Consider the following 14,430-nt stretch of genomic DNA (forward strand, 5'->3'; position numbering starts at 1 on the left):
AAGTGCAAGTGGTGTTTAGGAATCTTCTATAAACACACAGAGGTTCTCTGGTATTTTAGACAATCTTCTCAAACCCCTCTCTCCCTCTTACCCTCTAGTTCAGCCCCGGAGTCAGATCTAAAGGAACCCAGGGGCCCCAATCCTTTCCCCCATATCCTCCTGCCAATGGGGAGGAAAAAAAACTTGTCTTGCTCTCAAGCTGCTCTGCCCAATATGATAGCCACTAGCACATGTTCATTTAAATTTAATTATAATAAGATAAAAATGTAGTTCCTCAGTCACACTAGCCACAGTTCAAGTGTTCAGTGTCCTCAGATGTCTAGTAGCCACCAAACTTAGCAGTACAGACAGAGAACACTTCCATCGTCATAGAAAGTTCTATTGGACACCACTGCTCTATCGTCTTAGTGGTATTTTACCACCTCTTCTGTCTCAGCAATGTTCAGCTCCCTCCATCTCACAAAAAGTTCAGTTTCCACAAGTTTGTGCCTTCTGTTCTGTCTACTCAGGGGTTAAGTCCCAACAGAGGGGAAGACACCTTTGCCGACCCCAGAAACTGCGGCAGAGTCCTGCCTGCCAAATTGATGACAGGCTCCACTAGCAAAACTCCTAGTCTCCCCTTCCTCGGCTTCACCGTCTCTCCACTATCCCACCTCTCAGGCTCCTCTATCCAGGACAATCTGTTCTTTTTCATGCTTCCTAGTGACAAACAAGCAGTGCCAGGTGCCTCTATGCCTACAGAAGTTTGTCGGACATGCTGGGACAACATCCCTAATTAGTGGGAAACAGGATGACAAAGCTGGAAAGGGCCCGAACCCTCTCCTAAGTGGACCCCTCATTTGACAGGTGTGACTGTGGGTTACTTTTTTACTTAAATAATAGGAGACAGTCCTGGGAGGGAAGTAAAAGTTAAAAGGCTCACTATCTCTAAGACACAGGAGCTTCCAAGGCAAAGCCTGGGGGTTCCGACTGATCTGCATTCCTGGGACAGCTCCTTAACTTCTCTGCCTTGGGCGATGCTTCTTGCCCTTTCTGAGACAGTATTCCTTTTATGGAAAATTCAGTGAACTGTGCCCATGATTTCCTTCCACCTACAGGTGGGCAAGCACCGGACATGCTTAAGGAAAGAGACAATGGACTCTTCCCAGTGACACCTCCACCGGAGGGTAGCTGCCCCTGACCTTCCTTTCTGAGCTCCCTTCTTTCGCCATTCTTCCTCTTTGTCATTGCTCTGGTTTGATCACTTCCTACATGGATGGAAAAAGTGAGAATGGAGTTCTAGTTTGGGCACAAAACATGACATGCTTCAATCTCCACAAAAAAATAGCAAATAACTGTCAAATTTTCTCAAGGGGAAAAAAAAATCCCCCAAGGAGCCAGAGGTAGGGAAACCCTCATGTGGGAACTCCGGGAAATCTGCAGACAGATGATCCTCTAGCATAAATTTCCCAGCCCAGCTTCCCTCTTCTCTAGGAAGGGACTCAAGCTCTGTGCTCAACACAAAACCACATCTCTGACTTACAGACCTCAGACAACCCGTGACCCTGGGTGCAATGGAGGTGGTGGCAGATTGGAAACTACAGTCTAGGGAGACGGTCACATTCTCCCCTGCCCCACCCCCAACAGATCCCATGTGACTCTTTCTGTATTAGACAAGGCTGAGAATCAAAGGAAGAAATTCCCAACTCCTTTACTTCACCCACAGGCCACTGGGATGAAGAGAATTGTCTGGCAAGTTCTCAGCATGGAAGTCAAAGGAACATCTTTCAGCTCTTGCCTAGTCTCCCCCAGTTCCAAACCTACTTCCCCCACCAGCCTTTCTAATCAGTTGCTCAGCAGCTCCTTCTCACTACTAGTAACTCTGGAGAAAGGGCTTGTTTAAGCAGCTAGGGGGGCAGCCAACTCAGAAGCAGCAACATGTCCTAAAATGGTCAAAGAAAACTCCACAGGTTTGGCTGGAGCTCAGCTCCTAAAGGAACAGGGTAGAACCCGGGAGGATGAGTTCCCCATCACCCCGCCCCAAACCTCAAGCCCAAGATTAACCCCCTTTCTGCTGACTACTTACCATTCCACAGCACCTCCAGTGAGTTGGGGGACAGCGGGATAGCCTTGTTCTCTTTTAGCACGGGGCTCACATAGGAAGCTAAGTAAGGGACAGATGTCCAGATCTGTTAAAGGAAAGTGTGGGGGGGGAAGGTGGATGAACAAACAAGATGATCTCGCTCTAACTTGATCTTTAGGGCCCAGCTCTCTATTTTTACTCTCCGCATCACCTTCTTTCACTTCTGAGGCTCCTGCTGACACCCTGGAGTGCTCCCTATGGCACCAAATCAAGGAGCCAGAGGAAATGGCTGTGCTCAGGTTGGAAGACGAGAACCAGAGCACCCTGACAGTCCCAAGCTATACTCAGGTCCCAATTTACTCCCTACAAAACATTTGGAAACTTCAATTATAGTGCTGAGCCTGGTTCTTCATTTATAAAATGGGTCTCAGCTGGGATGAGGGTAAATGAATGAACATTACGCACTCACAACGTGCCAAGCAATGGTTTAGGCATTAGCCCCTCCCTTGGTCACTCTGCTCCCTGCCCTGTCAACATCTGTTCACCTTGGCGGCATTAACGAGTCTCCAAGCATTGAGCAGGCCGAATCCATGCTGGTGGCTGTGGCTGAAGCCTGCCTCGTTGGTGACCCAATCTGCACGGCGATCCTCATACTGAGAGGACAGAGGTCCTGGTTAGTCCCTTGGATTTCCAATGTAATCTCAACAACCTAACTCTGGCTTCCCTGCTTGCCTTGCTGGTTGATCCAATCCAGACTGTCCCACTGAAAACAGATTCCCCAAAGAAAGCTGGGACAAAAGGGCAAAGCCCCATGATGTCATCACTCCAATGGCCTGCTTCTACAGAGGGAGCCAGGAGTCCCAGGCTCCAGAGACCTCCTCTGCAGGTAAAATGGCATCAGCAGAATAGGTACACAAGAGGTGAGGTCTGCGGTCTTGGGATCCCCACTCCTTTCCTATACACATGCGACTCTGAAAGGGATTTGGAGCCTAACGTTTAAAATCTAAATTCCTTGGCACCAGAACAGGGGGGTGGGCGGGGCCGACCATCGGTCTTCCTGCTGGGTCTCACCTGAGTGGCCGTGAAGACGACAATGTGCTGGACGTCACGCCACGTGAGGCAAGGCCGTACCTGCAGCATGAGGGCGATCATGCCAGCTGCCAGGGGGGCTGCAGCTGAGGTCCCAGTGTGGCCCTCAGTGCAGCCTGTGCCCTTCTGAAGGTCCCAGTCAGTGGTCACCTGGGAAGTGGTGTGGAGGGGAGGGCCTCGGGTTAGAGACTGTGCTCACAGGTGCTGTGGAGGGTGGGGTACAGACTTGTCCTCAGAACAAGTCTCTCAGGTGGGCCCTTCCTTCATGAGAGCGAAATCTTTCACCAGAGGGAGGCCCACTAGCAGGTCAGGACAAAGGAGATCCTTAATCCTTCTAGGCCTCACAAGACAATCTCTGGAGAGCTGAGAAAGGAGAATACAAATTAAAGAGTTACGTATGAGCGTTTCGTTGTGGGGGAAAGATGGAGCTGTGGGAGAGGCCTTCATGCAGAGGAGAGTTTCCTGACTCCTGCTGCTCTAATAACCCATTCCCAAACTCTCCACCCTAACCACCAGTCCCAACCCTCCAGACCCCGAAATCATGCTAGACAGAGGAAGTGGCCAGGGAGCTCCTCCGCTCCAGCTGGAGCTGTGACAACAGTGACAGCACCATTCAAGGAAATCCAACTTGGCAGCTCGGCAATAAGGGGCTGCAGTGACATCAGTGCGAACCAAGGGAGTGTGCTCCCTTGCCCACCCCGTGGGCTTGGCATGGCACTAGTGTCCACACTGCCTGTCTACCCTGGCCTGTGGCAATCAACAGAATGAGCTGCCTCACTGCTTTGGGCCTGGTGCCTCAGTGTGGTTTCTACGAGTCCCCCTTTCTCTACCTACGGTTCTGAGTGAAGGGTGAAAGTGGGGGTGGGGAGGAGAGTTGCCTGCAGGGGAGAGATGGCATCTGTCTGGCATCAAGTTCTTTTTATGCTCTCATCAACCCTGGAGCCACAAAGGGTTTAGCTGAGGAGGGCCCCGCGTAAATCCACTCCACTATTGGCACTTTGGATGGAGCAACGTTAAGACCAGAGAATGTTTTTCTTCCAAACTTCTCTTCTGGGTCAGATACCGGGGTCCTAACTTCTGCCAACAGCTGCCCTTTCTCCATTGTACTCACTGCTGCCCTCCAACTGTTACAGCAGCTGCCAAGAGATGTAATTTTCACTCAGACACCATGCACACCCAGAAGAAGAGAAAAAACTCTCCAAGTTGTAGTCTCAATGAGAGTGGGAAGCCTGGTCTGTGCCAGAGAGCAGACTGATTTTTTTTCCTGTTAAGGAAACAGCCTCACAGCGACGGTCTAGTGTGCAGCTGTGAGGCCTGTGGACTCGCCTATGGTGGCAGGAGGCCCTGGCAGCCGAATGGTGGTCAGCATGTGCCTCCACACTCTGCCCTCAGGGAGACAGCTCCACCAAGCTGGTCACTGAACAGAAACTGGCAACAGGAGGTTTCCAAGGCAAGGACATGCCAAAGATGGGAACTTGGCGAAACGAAGTCTTTCATTTCTGGACAAGTTCCAGTTCCGACAGAAGGTGGTGGTGGGGGTACAAAGTGCAGTTGAGTTAGGAGAAAAGCCAGGCCCCTCGGCGCAAGACTGACGATTATGCCTGGGGAGCCCCTGGTCCCGGTGGGGCCAGGATGAGTGGATTCCTGAGAATTCTGCCAGGGCGTGAAGAGCACAGCTTGTTCCTGCTCTTCCTCCTGTCCACCCCCCGTGGGAGTGGAGGAGGGTGGTGCCCTCTGCACCCAGACCCCTGTCTGTCTGCTGAGCAAAGCCTCTGTTGCTTTTACTTTAGTCCACTCTCTTCTCTTCTCCCCGGGGCCAGGGGCGGGGGGGCTAGGGATCAACTGGCACAGAGCCTTGGAACATTTTGTTGACAAGAAGTCATTTACTGGCAAAACAAAATTTCAGTTTTGGAAAATGAACTTGACCCAGCAGGAGACAAAGCAGCCCAATTCCCAATGGCCCCATAGAGACCTCCCACCCCAGCCACTGGAGAAATGTGACACCACCTGGCTCTAGTCCAGCTCCCGCCTGGAGCCCTGGCCCCATATTACTCTATTATGCGCGGCAGGGACCGGCAGGGAGCTCTCTGATGATGGCCCAGAGACAAGGCTTGAAGTTGCTGGGAAGGAGCTCAGCCAGCTGGGTGCAGTCCCTAGACCCTGAATTCTTTAAAAGGTTCCCATAGCTTGAGGAGCTCCACTCCCTTGCTCCAATCTCTCGTTTGCAATTCTAGCTCCAAGGAAAGAGCTGTCTCTTGGGCTAACAGAGACATTCCCGACTCCCTATCCCACTCATCCCATAAAGACGGCCACTGACTTTACTCCTGCTGATAAACATGAGCAGAACTCACAGTATTTACATAAGGGCTAAACAGCTATGGAATGAGTACTTGTTTTAATCCCTCGGAAATTAGCCAAAGCCCAAATTCTACCAAAGGAAGACATGGTAAAGAAGTTCTTTAATCAATGTGATGCTTGGCAGTTCCTCTAATAATATGTAAATTTGTAAGTGAAAAGTTTGAAGCTAAAAACCACTTTCACAGATTTATTTACAGTCCTCCGCGCCGTTCTCCCAACGGCGGTACCCCCTTAGACATACAGATGTGTTAGGGAAACAAGCGCGAGGGCAGGACAGCGAAGCAGAGAAGCGCTGTGGGACAGGGGCCCAGGGGGCACTCACAATGCTCCGCAGCATCTTGTCCCCACCACTGAAGGTGACAGCCAGCATGGAGGCACACTCCTCCGCATAGAAAGGCATCCGTCCCTCCTCATCCACGGCACCTGCGGACAGAGCAGGGGAATAGGAGCCGAGTTCCCTGGGACTTACCAGCTGGGAGACTGTTCTGAATTTAAAAAACGATTTGGGTGGCCCAAGTGCCTCAGCGGGCCCACACGCCTCACCTGAGCGAACAACCTCAAGTGGCAGAGGACATCTGTGCCCTAAACACCACTCTTTCACTAGGCTTGCTCCAGGGTAAAACCGGGGGCATTTCACCTCCATACCCACTCATCCATTCACACCTTCATTTTCCTCAGCATTTATTATCTACTGGGGTCACACACTGTGAGCACTGGGGCCACGTGCAAAAGGCCAGACCTGATCTCAAGGAGATTATACCCAGGGAGCAATTCAGGTAAGTAAATAAATACGACTGGGATGGTAAACGCTATGATAAGTGGCCCATGAAAAGAGAGGCTGGAGCAGAGGCCTAACCAGTTGTAATAGGTGGAGCTGGGGTGGGGGACCTCCAGATGCTGGGTTGAAAGTGTTCCCAGGCTATGGTGACTTCTAAGGAAATCCTGAGGTCCTCTGAGAGCAGGGCTAGTCCCTCCTAACTATCTGAGCCTGAAGAGGAGCCCGTGCTCACACACTTAGCCACACGGAAGCCAGGGCACACCCAGATACATCATCCCCTCACCACTGAGTGACACACACACACACGGAACCACAGGTCGCTACCTATGGTGACTGTGTAGATGGAGTTGGCGTAGCCATCGTAGTTGCAGTTGTCGTTGTGCTGGCCCCCATTGCCACTGGCTACCACAAAGATGCTCCCAAAGCCCTGGCGGCCAGCCATCACCCCATGTTGCAAGGCAGCCTGAAGAGCAAAAACACCCGGGCATCACTTGAGAAACTCATAGACCTCTACCTTCCATACCAGTTGTCGTCTCCTCCCTTTCTAGAAAGGAAAGGAAAAAAGCCCACAGGCACTGGGCACAGGAGAAAGAGATTTAAAGATGGACTCAAGGAGAGGAAGCTGTTAGTTGAGCAACTGTTTGATGGATGTACTCTACTTATCAGAAATGGTGGGGCCAGGAATGGGGAACCAAGCACAAAATCAAAGGGAAGTGATCTCAGAGCCCTGTTCCATTTCTGTCTCTCAGAACTAGTGCCTCCCACACTCCCCCATCTCCAGTTAGAAGTGCTCTTCCCAAAAGGAGGTGGCAGGGCTACATGGCACAGGCACTGCAAATGGGGGTGGGGCTGGAGAGGGAGTGACTTGTAGAATGCTTCTAGGAACTGGGTCTCCTAAAGTCTTCATGCAGTTCACAGGTACCTTTCCAAGCTGATGGGGACCGTCCACTGTCTTCCCATCATCATCTGGTCCCCAGCTGTTGAGAAATACCCAGAGGAAGAGCCAGAGCAGGCTGTGGCTGCCCACCCAAGCCCCAGTTTCAGCTGGGCCACCTTCTTACTCTCCTCCAAAGGGTTCCAGCAGGACTCCCACGATTAAAGGACATAGGGTGCAAAGGTCCAGCCCCCACTCTCAAGTGGAAAACAGAAGTATGTGCTAAGGTCTTTTTCCTTGGAAACTTTCCTAATTTAGGACTACTTTAACCGGCTCCTAAAAATCCTTTCTCAGGTCCCAGGGAGCAGGAGACAGTATCTAGTGTTAGAGAGGGATAGGGGGCCATCCTCTCCTGATCTAGGGTTCTATTACTAGGCTTGATGGACGAGCACTCACGGAGGAAGTACTCCATCTGTGTAAGGTCTGGGGTCGGAGGAGTTCTCTATCCTTTCTCTAAGAGGAAATGTACATTGCGAATGATGTCATGGATTTAAGGGAGGTACTGGCCAGAGGGAAGAACAGACGCCATCAGTACCATGGGGGAAGCCCAATCCCAAAGGTCCTCTCCCCCGACCCCCGCGCCCCCACGCCATAGCCATAATCTGAGGCTGCAGGCGCATTTATGTGTATAGGGCGGAAGGAATTGGTGCTGGGCCTTGAGATTAGCTGTGGTTGAGAGGAAAGCCCACTTTCTCCCAGACGCTTTATGAGTTTATTAAACAAATAAACGTGGGGCAGCCTGGAGCACTCCTCACGTGGCAACTTGATTACTGGGGTGACATGGGCCTTCAGACTGAGACCCCAGTGGCTGGAGATCTGGAGAAATGAAGGTAATGGACTTACAGATTGAACCCAATGAGAAGATCCCTTCGGGGACCTGCCCAAGTCAGCCCATTTTGCTGTTCTTTTGTTGGAGAATTCATCCCAGGTGCCCCAGCGACTTGCCCTGTCACCTGTTCCTGGTTCTGCCTCACCTGCAACTGTAGATGTCATTGATTTGATAGTGCTTGTTGAATGCCACGGCCTCCATGCTGTCTGTGAGGGGTCCATCTAGTAACCGGATACCTAGGCAGTAAGGCCACATTAGCTCAACAGCGCTCGTTCCCTAGATGGGGAACGGGGTGGGGGGAGCTGCACGTGGAGACTTACTTTTTCCCTCTAAGCACTCTTGTGTTTTTTATACCACGTGCATGTCCCTGTCCAGAAATATTTTTTCAACATAATGCTAAACCTTAGACTTTAAGGATCATGGGTTCTGGCTGGAAGAAGCACAGGCTGGAATGTAGGTAGCCAAGTTTCCCTTTTCATTTGCATCCTTAAATCATGGAAAACATCAGTGCGGGGCTTGTTACATAGAAAGTGCTCAATAAACGGTACTCATTACTGTGAACTACTCCCATGGATGCGTAATTTCACCCTTTAAAATGGGGTAGGTCACAGCCTGGTGACTACGGAGGGACAAACGGAGCTTTCGGAAGGGACTGGACCCTGAAGGTTGGTTTCTGGCTCCCTGTGCAGCCTCATTCACAGGGAGGGCTGTCGCCCTCTGCTGGAAGTTAAGAAGAATACAGCCAATCTATCTAATTTGTGGGTTCCAAGCATTTAGGAAGAATCATGGGGAGGACTTCCCTATTCATTCCTTTCACCTTCTCCTTCGACAGAAAGACTGAGGTGAAGGAGTCATAAACAACCCTCAGTCAGGGGCGGAGCTGCTCAGCTCTCTTGAAAGGATGGAGAACGGGCAGTGAGAGCTGGAGAGCTGGGAGACAGAAGAGCCTCCACAGACATGTGGGGTCAAGGAGAAAGGCAGATGAGAAGGCGTTTTGTATAACACAAATAAGTCAAGGCAGTGTCACTGCAATGAGCTGAGTCACTGATGGGCATAACCAAGACTAGCAAGAGGGAAGAGGAGACTGAGTAGGTGGGGCTTGAGGCCTCCATCCCACATCAAGAGCTTTCCCTTTTATCTGTTTTACATGGTGGGGTTTGCTGCTAAAAGCATGTCTGAGACACTACTGCACTGAAAAAAAAAATCAATGAACTGATTTGTCCTACAGACACCTATTATAAGCTTATCCTTTGTTCTATATGTGTTGAGGGTAGGATAAAGACAGTTCAGAATTCGGGGGGTGGGGCAGGGGATGAAGACTGCCATTCCAGAAGAAACCTACTGAGGCTCAGCTGGAAGGTACCTGCTATGCGGCTCCCATATGCCACTCCCACTGCACAGAAGCTGTTGTTGGGCACCGCAGCAATTTCTCCTGCACATCGTGTGCCGTGGTGATTGCCATTCTCCACATCCGGGTGGGGCATAGGGTCAGGGTCATTAGAGTTGAGGTCATAGCTGCCCTCAGGGCTCTGCAACATTGAGGGGGGGGCAAGAGGTGGTCATTCACTGTTGTAAGAGGTCAGGTCTTGGAGCTCAGGAAGAGAGGGGAACTGGGCAGCAGGCCCATCTCTCTCTGCAAACCACACGGGCTACAAAACAATGAGGACAGGACACACTGGGGCAAAACTGAGAAGTGCTATAGATAGATCTCAGCAAACTTCTCTCCTGTCTATTATAGTGATGTACCCAGGAAACTGCTCCACGACTTGGGAAACCTGGGATAAAGAGGATTTAGGCTACCTAAAGGCCAGGCTGTCCAGAGAGGAAGGTGCTCAGAACCTGCGTGGAGAAGGAAGTTGCTGAGATGGGCCACTCCTCTCCTGCCTCCCCAGGGCAGGGAGCAGCAACAGGAACCAGGAAGTGTCACCTGGGATCCTCTCCGGCTGAGGGGAAGCCACTCACTGTGTCTTAACCCCCAATCTGGAATGCTGGCTGGGGAAGAAGTTGAAGAATACCATGGCACCTCCCAAGCTCTTTTGTTTGCCCCAGTGACTCTAAGGAAAAGGACAAGCCTGAGGCAATATCAAGGAGGTAAGACATGGGGAGGGAAAGGATCGTTCCAGGGTCACTCACATAGTTGGGTGCAATGTCCTGGACGGTGTGCTCCACTCCATCGTCCACTACCACCACAGTCACCCCTCTCCCAGTTACGTTGCGTTCCCATACACCTGTCACATTGATGTCCTTGCCGGGGCTCCGCCGGTTATTCTGTAGGAGAGACAGGCTCAGGAACTGTCTCAGTCTTGGGAATCCAGTGACACACAGCATAGCCCACAGAGCTATAAGTTATAGCTAGCAGCCCTTTTTCACTCTTGGCTGCCATCAAAGAGCCAGAGGTTGTGGACCAATAGGTCCAGATGAGGCTGGAGCCAAGGAGGGACAAGTGAGAGCTGTGCCACAGTCTAGGTGTCCAGGAAAGCTTGGCAGCTTTCCTTTTCACTGGCAATAAAGATGAAATGGTGGCTAGGGTTAAGGTTGGAAAGTACAATTATTATGCCATACGATGCATATTATATTACCATTATATAATGTTAGTAGTTAACACTTACAGTGTTTACCATGTGTCAGGCATACAGATGTTAACTCACTTATTCTAACTACCTCTACAAGGTGGGCACTATTATAATCCCCATTTCACAGAGAAGGAAACTGAGGCACGGAGAGGTTAAGGAGCTTGCCCACAGGCACATGCTAGTAAGTGGCAGAGCTGGAATCTGAGCTCAAGCAGCCTAGCCCCAGCACCCATGCCCTAACCACTGCACTTACTGGCTCTCTAGAAGTGAGCACTGGGAACATGGAGCCTGAGGAAGAAGGCCACCAAAGCCCACAGAAATGTCTCTTCAGGCAAAGGATGGGGGCAACCGAAAAGTAATACAGCCAAAAGCCCACTAAAGAACTGGACACCCAGAACCCATCCATCTGAAGCCGAAAACTGCAGGGCTGGACTTACCAGGTGCCACTGCTGTGGGTATTTGGGGTCATTGAAGTGGATGCTGCGCTTGGCTCGCTTTAGTAGCTTCTGCTCTGAGTGCCAGAGGACAGCTTCATGCCTGGCTAACACGGCCTCTGCCTGCTGCCGGATGGCCTCTACTTGCTGGTCCTGCCAGTGCCTAGCTGGCTGGACAAAGAGGTAGTGCCCCCAAAGCTGCCCGATGCGTCCAGCATTTACCAGCCCTGCTGCGTGGGCCAAGGCATCTGCCTGCTGCCCCAGAGTCTCTTCCTCCCTCTTGCCTTCCGGGCTGTCCAGATGCACAGCCCAGCTTAGCCCCCCTGGACCCTGGGCCCCAGGCCCACCTGTCCCTGCCAGGCCCATGACCCAGGGAACCAGTAAGAAAAGCCCAGCTAATTCCAGCCAGAGGCAGGTAAGCAGGCCCAGGGGGGCATCCAAGTGTGGTCCTTTCTGCCTCCCCTTCGGCATCAGAGCAGTAGGCTGCAAAGAGAAAGGACATGAAAGATAAAAGAGCTGATAATTACAGTAATCTGAGAGGGACACTGGGCTATCAATGTACTACAAGTGGAAACCCCCAATCCGCTCCTTTTAAATTATGAAATGTGTGATTCTGTCTTTTTATTCATGTTTATCCCTGACCAACAGGGATAAGCCCCAGGTGGAGTGCAGGCCAGTACCAAATCCAGTGGGCACCTCATTGGAGTCATGGGCCAGTCCCCACCTCACTAGACAATCAAGCAGCACGTCCAGTTGCTAACCGACACCATGCTGCTCTCTCCCACTGTTGCCATGAAAAGGGCTCCCAAGTCCTACCACTCCCACAAATGACTGGCAACCGAAAAGTAATACAGCCAAACTATGACTGTTCTTTAGAAGAGACTCTCCTCCCTTATTAAGAGGGGACAAAAATCTTCCTCCAGCTGACTTCTCATTCTAGTTGTCCTCAGGGCTAACACCCCTCAGATGGGCCCCATTCCCACCTGGACTCTATGAGAGGTTGAGCTCCTGGTCTGGCTAACCACCTCACGCTCATTTTGTGCAACTGGAGAAAAGGCATCACTTTCACTGTGAGTTGTGTTGACTCTGAGCACAGACTGCAGACCTGTGGACCCCAAGGAAAGAAGAAATGCTGTCCTCCCAAACCCAGTGGAACACAGAGGCTAGCCATGAACTCCAGGACCTGAAACCAGAGAAACTGGCCAATCATCAAGTATCATGTCCAGGTATCTGAAATAGGTCATAGGCTGGAACAGAACTGGTACGGTAAGGTCAAATCAGTACAAAACCCAGGAACTCTACTTCTTGTCCTAACCATCATACCACCCTCTTTTCTTTTTTCTTCTAGAGAGAAGAGGGTTTGAGCTGTTACCGAAAACCCCTCTGGAAAAAGTAGGTAGCACTGTTTCCTAGCAGTCTAGATGGCAGCTAACTTCCTGATTTCTGTATCTGAAGGGTACCAGGGGAAGTAAGAGTAGGCAGGAGGCAAGGGAAATGGGGAAACCCTGAGAACGGAAACAAAACGGAACAGGCACAAAGGGTAAGTGGGCAACCGGGAGAGAAGAAATGGCTGGAAAGCCGCACTGAAGGGCTACCCTCAGTCACTAACTCAGGAGGTTGGCTTGGAAGTGAGGGCTCAGGCTCCAAACCTGGGACTGTCACCCACGGTTTGATGGAAGGGCCACGTTAGAACTACCTAGTGGGCACCCGTGGAACAGGTGAATAGGTGGCGGAACGTGCGTGTGCTCCCTGGGGGCTGAGCTCCTCAGAGTCACTCTGAGGCAACGCTTAGTACCCAAACACACCCCCCGAAATGGAACCGACACAATACGGAAAAACGGGAGTTTTACCAAAGTCTCTTTGGAAAGGGAGAAGAGAAGTCACGCCGCCTTACATCTCCCTCCCAAATGCTGCTTTCCACATCTCCTTCTCTCTTTCCCTTTTAGGCTCCTAGGCATGTGTCCTGTCAACTTCCTCCCCGCCCCCCAGCAGCCTCAACTGTCCCAGGACATTCAGGTGAGCCTGCCAGTCTGCATACCTTTCTCAGTAAAACAGAACCTTGTTGGCCAGGTAGTGGCCCATCTCGGAGGGCTCCTGCAGTCTCAGCGGAGTCCACCGATTTGCGGAAGAGAAGGGAAAGCCGAGCACCACTTCCTCCTCCCCCCGGGAAGGGCAGTTCTTTACCCTCCGCCGCCTACCCCAGGCTTCCCGGAAAGGAGGCTGAAATACCCGCTGAAAGCAGATCTTAGCCTCCTTCAATGGCCAGGCATATCGTTACAGCCCTTGGGCGCCAAGGAAGAAGAGGAATCGTACGGACAGCCCCAAGTGCAAGGTTCTGCTCCCACGAGGCTTCCCCGCACCCAAAGCCAGGTTGCCTACAGGGGTCGCTTTCGTTGACGTCCCCCTCCCGAGCCCCGACTGCCCCGCTGCAACGTGCTCCTCCCTCCGACCGAGCCGTCCCGTCCCGGAACCCCGACCCGGTGCCCCGCGTCCCGGGCTCGCGCGCCGGCAGGAGGGCGCGCTCTGTGCCGCTCCCGGTCCCCACACCGCAGCTCCCCCGCTGCCGGCCCCCGGGCCGCCCCCGCGCCGAGGCCCCAGCTCACCCGCCCCGCCGCAGCTCCCGCGGCCGCCTCCCTGCGGAAACTCGCGGCTTCCCGGGAGCGCGAGCAGCGAGTGACAGTAGCATCACTTCCGCCCGGCGGCGCAGCCAATCCGCGGCGGGTCCCCGGGCCGGGCCGGCCGGCCGGCAGCCACCCGCGCTAGGGTGGCGGCTCCTTAGAGCGTCCTCCGCCGGAAGAGGAGCGTGCGGGCTGCTGCGCTTTCCTCGCGGGGTCCCGCCATCCCGAGGTCTTGGCGTCCTTAGGAGGGGCCTCCCACCGGACGGCCGTCTTCTGCATGGCGTCCTCTGGGAGGGGCATGTCGGATCTTTAACAACACCTCGTTCCTCTTCCCCCTCTGGCCGCCACTGGCCCCGACTCTCCCTGTAATCCTTGGAGAGGGGCTCCTCCTTCCACCCGGCCTCCGTCCTTCTCGCGACCGCATGTCCCTTCCTTCTCGCGTCCGGGCAGAGTCCAGCGGCATCCCAGCGGGCTTCCGCCCGTCCGCGTCCCCTGGACTGTTCCAGGTCTGGCCGCCAGGGGGCGACGTCGGGGGCGGCCGGCGCTTCCGCGGCCTCTCCTGCCCCGGCCGAGCCTCGCCCCCCGCGCTCGCGCCGCCGGAAGTGGGAGGTGTCGCGCGCGGGCCGGCGCTCGACCCCTCCCCCGAGGCCCGGCCGCCCCCTCCCCCCGCTCCGCCCGCTCAGGTGCGTCCCGTCCCTCCCCCTGTCCCCTCCCGGGGGCGCGGCGGGAGGGGTGTGCGGGGTGGGCGCGCGGGC

At 53.2% G+C, this 14,430-nt stretch overlaps 2 protein-coding genes across 12 annotated transcripts in view; one reads left to right on the forward strand and one right to left on the reverse strand.

The window, feature by feature from the left end:
* The window catches only part of PCSK7 (proprotein convertase subtilisin/kexin type 7), a 25,118-nt gene extending 10,950 nt beyond the window's left edge, over nucleotides 1–14,168 (reverse strand). For 2 of the 6 annotated variants that reach the window (XR_013994223.1, XM_081063129.1), the window contains exons 1-12: nucleotides 13,661–14,014; nucleotides 12,041–12,162; nucleotides 11,061–11,540; nucleotides 10,184–10,318; nucleotides 9,414–9,579; nucleotides 8,196–8,286; nucleotides 7,210–7,264; nucleotides 6,612–6,750; nucleotides 5,832–5,932; nucleotides 3,134–3,301; nucleotides 2,608–2,715; nucleotides 2,066–2,168 (exon numbers count right to left, since the gene is read on the reverse strand). Coding sequence is in view for 5 of the 6 variants with exons in the window: in XM_081063129.1 (XP_080919255.1) it covers nucleotides 2,066–2,168; nucleotides 2,608–2,715; nucleotides 3,134–3,301; nucleotides 5,832–5,932; nucleotides 6,612–6,750; nucleotides 7,210–7,264; nucleotides 8,196–8,286; nucleotides 9,414–9,579; nucleotides 10,184–10,318; nucleotides 11,061–11,528 (1,534 nt within the window). In the remaining variant the exon portion in view is untranslated. Of the gene's footprint in view, nucleotides 1–2,065; nucleotides 2,169–2,607; nucleotides 2,716–3,133; nucleotides 3,302–5,831; nucleotides 5,933–6,611; nucleotides 6,751–7,209; nucleotides 7,265–8,195; nucleotides 8,287–9,413; nucleotides 9,580–10,183; nucleotides 10,319–11,060; nucleotides 11,541–12,040; nucleotides 12,200–13,095; nucleotides 13,617–13,660 lie in introns of those variants that run through there. The other 4 variants (XM_081063131.1, XM_081063130.1, XM_081063132.1 and 1 more) reach the window with 3 other exon arrangements.
* The window catches only part of RNF214 (ring finger protein 214), a gene marked incomplete at its 5' end in the record, with an annotated part of 33,873 nt that continues 33,540 nt past the window's right edge, over nucleotides 14,098–14,430 (forward strand). For all 6 annotated transcript variants that reach the window (XR_013994224.1, XR_013994225.1, XM_081063137.1 and 3 more), the window contains one exon: nucleotides 14,098–14,358. Coding sequence is in view for 4 of the 6 variants with exons in the window: in XM_081063137.1 (XP_080919263.1) it covers nucleotides 14,098–14,358 (261 nt within the window). The remainder of the gene's footprint in view (nucleotides 14,359–14,430) is intronic.

This window comes from Rhinolophus hipposideros (genome assembly GCF_964194185.1).
Source record: "Rhinolophus hipposideros genome assembly, chromosome: 10".
Taxonomy (NCBI): domain Eukaryota; kingdom Metazoa; phylum Chordata; class Mammalia; order Chiroptera; family Rhinolophidae; genus Rhinolophus; species Rhinolophus hipposideros.